The sequence below is a fragment of the Nicotiana sylvestris genome, chromosome 11 (genome assembly GCF_000393655.2).
Source record: "Nicotiana sylvestris chromosome 11, ASM39365v2, whole genome shotgun sequence".
In the NCBI taxonomy this organism is placed as follows: Eukaryota; Viridiplantae; Streptophyta; class Magnoliopsida; order Solanales; family Solanaceae; genus Nicotiana; species Nicotiana sylvestris.
In genome coordinates, this window is record NC_091067.1 from 5,762,621 (window position 1) to 5,769,823 (window position 7,203).

A 7,203-nucleotide genomic window follows, 5' to 3' on the forward strand; every position below is an offset into this window, starting at 1 on the left:
AGAAAGATGATGTAGCCGGAATCATCATTTTATCCGGTGAGAAACATCGTAAAGAAAAGAAACAGGAAAAAGAAAGAAGAGAGGAAAGAAAAAAATATAGAAGAAAACAAAGTAAAATGAAAAGAAGAAAATATAATTGTAAAACATGCTTCTCGCTGGAATCTTCATGTTCTAATCGTCAATACCACACAAGAGGGGGGTGATTTATGTCGTACCCAATTTTTGCTCTAGAAGAACCTGGTTCTTCTAGGTGTTCTAACTACTACTGTTTGTGGAATAATAAGTACATAAAATAAAGAACACAGGGATTTTTACGTGGAAAACACCTGGCTCAAAAGGTGAAAAAAATCACGACCTACTACTCAGTAGGATTTTCAAACTTCCACTAAAATCACTAAGTCAAAACAGTATTTACAAAACCTCTTTGTAAACCTAAGGATTAACTCTAATCCCGTTGTGGCACACAGCCTCAACTGTTGTGACAACTTCAAGTTAGCTTATAACTTGAACACTCTAAGTACCTAATACAATTGCTTCTATGAAAGCTGAAAGGTACAACTTTAAACCACCTACTACAATTGAACTAGAATAAAAGAAAAACACAATGGAACTGGTTCTTCTATCTCGTTCAAGTAGCTTCAGGAGTGCACACTCAAATCTCACATAAATTGCTTGCAAAATCGCCTTTCTCTTTTGCTCTCAATTTAGTTTAACTTCTGCGTTTGTGCAATACCTGTAAAAGAGAACAATCACTGTCATTTAACAGGTTAGTAATCAGAGTTTGATTGGGACTCAACTGTTGATCTTCTATCATAGTTGAGTCCTTGAAGATCTCAAACTCCAACACTATCTTTATCCGGGATTGTGTTCTCTTCATATAAGGAGACTTTCTCCCCTTATCCAATATGCAACCTTTTCGACCAGATCAAGAGATGTTGTTGCTTGATCAGTATGACTTATCTCCTTCACGTGCACCTCACATGTATAGGTTGATCATGACTGTGCTTCACAAGATGGACCTGGTCCATGACTAAGCTCATTTGTCATTCTTCAAAACTTCATTTGTTCTTGGACCAACAAATTCCCCCTTTTTGATGATGACAAACTCTGTGCTTTTTACTGATTTGGAACCTGTAAGAACTCAGCTTAACCATCAACACTAAACTTAGAAAATTCACTTATCATCAATGATCAGGTTAATTAGGATATAAATATCACTTATTTCATAATAGTGTAAAGCACAATATCTCATCCCCCTTTTGGCATCATCAAAAAGTTGCATACACAATGTAAAACCCAGATTTTAATAAGTACTCATGGCCACTGGGGTAATTGCAAGTGCAATTATGGTGCAATCATCAGTAATCAAACAAACATATTTAAACTATCAAGGTCAGAATAATCATTGAATAAGAGAAAATAGCAGTTGTCATTGATAGAGATATGTTGCCACCAACAATCCATAAAAAGAATTAAAAACATTCAAACCATGAGCAAAAAATAGAAAAATCCCTAATCTGGGTCACTGGGTGTACTAGAACAAGTTCAGGAGACAGAATCTATGAGTCCTAAGGATTGGAGGAACTGGAGGGTTGAGTTTGGAGAAGATTCAGTATGTTCTAAAGAATTCCATCATTTTTCTCCTTTTCTTTGGCAAGCTCAATTCTGAGACCATCCCTCTCAGTTTCCACTTCAAACACACGAGCCTTGAGCCTAGCAATTTCAACATCTTTAGCTGCATATTCCTGAACCAGAGTCCTAACTTTGCTGTTGATGGGTGTCTTCAGAGATGAACCAGGTTCAACTGGGATGGCATTGACTGGATAGTCACAAGCAAGAAGAGTTTTGATGCCAAAATATTCTTTGCTTGAGGCCATTTCCCATTTCTTCAGAGGCACATTTAGCCTGTCCAGAACTGTGGTTAAGCCATATGTAGTAGCATGAGCCTTGGATCCATTTATGACCATGTCTAGCAGTTTGATAATGAAGGCAGGCCAGTTGATTTGCTTTCCTCTCTCCAGGAACTCCATAAAAACCAGATCCATCTAGTTAGTCGTGTGCCTTCTCTCTTGTCTGGGCAATAAGCACTTGTTGATAAATTCAAACACAACCTTGTGCTCAGGCCTCATCTTATTTTTCTGCACAGCCCTGGCTTCATTCACCTCATCTGAATCTCAAAACCTCTTGGTGATTTCAAGGGCAGTAGGGAGGGAGTCCAGGCATGGCCAATTTTGCCTTGTATAGTCATCAAACCCTTCAAAGGGTATGTCCAGGATCTATCCCAGTTTCTCTGCATCAAACTGCACTTGGACTCCTTTCACCAGGCTGCTAACAACTCTATCCTTAACAGCAGCATTGGCCATAAATTCAATCAACTCATTTCTGGCTAGCCTACCATCCATCTGAAGGACCATGTCCTTCCATCCCTGAGCAGCTAAAGCATCCACGAATCTCATCATCCCTGGTTCTACCAGGTCCTTCAACAATCTACCTTTTAAAATCTTTCTTCTGCCAAAAGTGGCAAGCTTATACTGTTCCTTCTCAGAATCATTTTCTTCTTCTTCTCCACTCCAGTCATCATCATCAGAAACTTTTGTTTGTTTAGTTTTCACTGTAGATTTTATCCTCTTGGCTAGTGTGGGTTCAGCAGCCACAAACACAGAGGAAGACTTCTTGAAGGAAGTCTTGGGCTTTTTAGGTTTGGGTATAGGAACCTCCACTGTTGTACCCCTTTCTTGATGGACCAGTTCCATCTCCTTTTCCTCAACAACCTCTAAGGATTCTGCACTCTTTAAATTTCCTTTATCCATTTTCTTTTTCTTACTTTCTTCTAAGGCTTTTTGTAGATCAGTTTCACTCTGTTTTACCCTGCTTCTTGTGGCTCTACCTCTAGGTACTGAAGAGGCAGTAAGAGTTGGGGATGAAGCTTTTCTTTTCTTGGAAGGCTTGGGAACATTTGGGGCTTTTGTTGTGGGAGTTCTGTATTTCTTTGAGTCATAGCTTGCCCCAACCTTTTTCAGTAGATCAGCCAAGGTCTCTTCATTAGATGAAATAGGTTCATCTCTCTATTTGCTCAGATGAACCAACCCCTCAACAGCTTCCCCAGAACAACTTCCCCCTGACTTCAGGCCACTCGCTTCAACCCTTTTATGTTCAACCCCACAAATAGCAAGTACTACACTATTCCCAATTCCCCTCTCTTCACCACATGCACCCTATCTCTCTTTTTCTTTTTCATAATTTTATTTACCTCCACTCCTACGTTTCTCAGGCAATTCAACATCCCTAATTGGTCCAACCAGAACAAACCTAGTTTCTAAGTTTCAATCACAAATGAACTTACCTCAGTAGGAGATTCTTGAGTCTTCTCAGAGTCAGAAGACCCATGTCCTTCCCCCTCAGTCGCTGATTGATAGGATTCAGACTCAGAGCTAGAGTCGTAATTTGGGGCTTGGCTTTCTTTCATTTGGCTTGCTTTCAATCTTTCATTTAAAGCCTTTCTCAAAGCCCCAGACACTATAGTTCGAGCAAGCATTTTCTGCCTTTGTAGTCTAGGTTTTGGAGATACACTGGGGGGAGTAGATGAGGATGAATTTGAGGGAGATAGTGGTGGAGGAGTTCCAGGATTTTCTTGTGGGTTAGACATGATTATCGATTTCTTGAAAGAGTTTGGGAATTTTGGAGAAGAGGGCAGGTGATAGTGAAGACGAATTTCTGACGATTTGGAGCTATGATGAAGGTTGTAGAATTGATGTGTATTTAAAGTGAATTACATATTTAATGAGTGACGACAGCCTTTTGCAGTGGCCAAATAGGAGTCTAATCAACCTAAAATTTCAGATTTTGAATGATCTATTTGGCTTCCCTAGATATTAGGCAAAAATTTCGATTTAGAATTCTAGATGGACAGAACTGGTTCAATGCTAACAGATAGAATTTTCTAGGAATTTGACAAGTATAGGACTTCTGCTAATGATTGAATTATTAATCTTTCTAATTTTGCAGAGTATAGAAAACATACCTGAGCTTTCATATGAACCCATACTGATGAACCAGGTTCTTCATTAGAACTCTCTTGAACATGTCTCAAATGCCATAATAGAGAAAATTTTGTAAGAGATCAGTGAGTCATATAAATACATGTCATAGGAGTATACTAATTAAAGTATGGAGCTGAGTAAGAATTAATCTAGATATTTACACATGTTTAGAATTCCTAGCCAAAATTATTTTTTTTTCATTGTGCCTTCTGAGCTGGACCTATTAGGTGATCTTAATCATCCCTAATTCCAACCTATTCCTCTCAAAGTTTTCTCTACTCAGCATTTTAGTGAAGATGTCAGCAATTTGTTTATCAGTAGCACAAAATTCTATGGAGATCAATCCTTTCTCATAGTTATCTCTCAAGAAGTGGTGTCTAACATCTATGTGCTTAGTCCTCTTATGATGAACAGGGTTCTTTGTCATACTTATAGCACTAGTGTTATCATAGAATATAGGAATGCAACCAACTTCAATTCCAAAATCTACCAGCTGCTATTTGATCCATAGCAATTGAGCACAACAAGATGCAGCAGCAATATATTCAGCCGCAGCAGTGGATAAGGCCACTGAATTTTTCTTTTTAGTGGCCCATGATACAAGACATGAACCAAGAAAGTGAGCCATACCTGAGGTGTTTTTCCTATCCATAAGAAAACCTGCATAATCAGCAACAGCATATCCTACTAGATTGAAATTACTACCTTTAGGATACCAAAGACACATATCAGTGGTGCCTTTCAAATATTTTAGTATCCTCTTGACAACAGTCAAGTGAGACTCCTTAGGATTAGCCTAAAAGCGAGCACAAAACCCTACACTGAAAACAATGCCAGGTCTGCTAGCAGTAAGATACAAGAGTGAACCAATCATACCCCTATACAATTTTTGATCACCTGATGAACCAGGTTCATCAATGTCTAATTTAGTGGCAGTTGCAATGGGTGTGTCTATTTCTTTTGATTCTTCCATTTTAAACTTTTTGATAAGCTCTTTTGCATACTTCTGCTGATGGATCATGGTTCCATTCGAACTTTGTTTTATCTGTAAGCCTAAGAAGAAGTTAAGCTCACCCATCATACTTATTTCAAACACTCCCCATTAGTTTTGCAAAATCCTTACTTAGCTTATCAGTGGTGGCCCCAAAGATTATGTCATCAACATATATTTGTACCACAAGGAGATCCTTACCTTTTTCCTTTAAGAATAAGGTGCTGTCAATTTTACCTTTTTTGTATCCATGTTCAAGCAGAAATTTAGACAGTCTTTCAAACTATGCTCTTGGAGCCTGCTTGAGTCCATAGAGAGCCTTGTCTAATTTGTACACATGCTCAGGACATTCCTTTCTCTCAAACCCTAGAAGTTGTTTCACAAACACTTCTTCTTTCAGGTAGTCATTTAGGAAGGCACTTTTGACATCTATCTGATGAAGAGTGAATTCCATGTATGCTGCAAAGGCTATAAGGAGTCTTATTGCCTCTAGTCTTGCAACTGGAGCAAAAGTCTTATCATAATCTATGCCCTCCTCTTGGTTGTAACTTGGACCACCAGTCTTGCCTTGTTTCTTGTAATTGTTCCATTTTCATCAAGTTTGTTTCTGAAAACCCATTTTGTACCAATAATTGATCTGTCCTTGGGTCTTGGAACTAGATTCCAAACTTGACTCCTTTATAACTAATTGAGTTCATCTTGCATTGCATTCACTCAATCTGCATCCTGCAAAGCCTCAACAACATTTTTAGGTTCAATAAGAGATAAAAAGGCATCAAAAGCACACAGATTCTTTAATTGTGATCTAGTTTTGACTCCAAATGTTGGATCAGTTATAATGTTCTCAATAGGATGAGAACTTTGATACTTGTGAGGTTTCACAACCAACTGGTTTCTACTAGATGTTTCTCCCATGTTCTATTGCTGAGGAACAGGGTCATGAACAGGTTCTTTTAGGGGATTTATTTCAATTCCTCTTTGATTAGTTCCCCCTGTCAGATTGCCCTGAATGGAAGAACCTGTTCCATCACCTGTGCCTTCTTTTGGTGCCACTTTAACTTGTGTTGAGGCTTCAGTCAGATCCTTTACCAATCCAATGGCTTCATCTTCATGTTCCTGTCTCTCAGAAAGAATGTTAGTTTCATCAAATACTACATGCACACTTTCTTCTACACACAAAGTTCTTTTATTGAACACTTTATATGTTTTGCTATGTGAAGAATATCCCAAGAATACTCCCTCATCACTTCTGGGATTAAACTTACCTAGGGAGTCTTTTCCATTATTGTGCACAAAGCACTTGCATCCAAATGCCCTAAGATAAGATATATTTGGTTTTCTCCCTTTAAGTAACTCATAGGTAGTCTTCTCTATAAGAGGTCTAGTCATGCATTTATTTTTAATGTAACATGCAGTGTTTACAGCCTCTGCCCAGAAGCTATGGGGCAGTTTACTAGAAAAAAGCATAGTCCTAGCCATGTCTTCAAGAGTCCTGTTCTTTCTTTCAACTACTCCATTTTGTTGAGGAGTACTAGGGGCAGAGAAGTTATGATCTATACCATTTTCATCACAGAATTTAGCAAATTTAGCATTTTAAAATTTAGTTCCATGATCAGACCTGATGGATGCAAGTTGTTTTCCTAGTTGTTTCTGGGTTTTCCTAACAAAAGCAGTAAACATGTCAAATGCTTCATCTTTAGATGTTAGAAATAGTACCCAGGTAAATCTAGAATAATCATCAACAAGTACCATTACATATTTCTTTCCACCTCTGCTCATGGTTCTCATCGAACCACAGAGATCCATATGGACCAGTTCCAACGACTTGGTTGTGCTTACCATTTTCTTGCTTTTGAAGGATGATCTTACCTGCTTCCCCTTGCACAAGCCTCACAAACTTTGTCTTCCTTGAACTTGATGTTAGGTAACCCTATCACCAAGTCCTTAGAGACTAATTTGTTTAGCTGATTCAGACTGGCATGACCAAGTCTTTTGTGCCACAGGAGGGGATCATTATACAGCACACTTAGGCAGGTAAGTTCATTTTTTGAGAGAGTAGACAAATCTACAATGTAAATATTGTTAACTCTTTTTCCCTGCAAAACAATCTTGTTAGTGGTAAGGTTAATCACAAGCATTTAGTAGAGGTGAATGCTACAAGGTTACCTTATT

General features: G+C 38.4%; 1 protein-coding gene across 1 annotated transcript; it reads right to left on the reverse strand.

Moving 5' to 3' along the window:
• Window positions 1–2,276: 2,276 nt before the first annotated feature.
• Window positions 2,277–3,646, reverse strand: LOC138880689 (uncharacterized). The gene is made up of 2 exons (XM_070160865.1): window positions 3,344–3,646; window positions 2,277–3,065 (listed from the first exon to the last, which is right to left on the reverse strand). Exons 1-2 carry the CDS (start codon window positions 3,644–3,646, stop codon window positions 2,277–2,279), a joined length of 1,092 nt encoding a protein of 363 aa, XP_070016966.1.
• Between the last annotated feature and the right edge of the window lie 3,557 nt (window positions 3,647–7,203).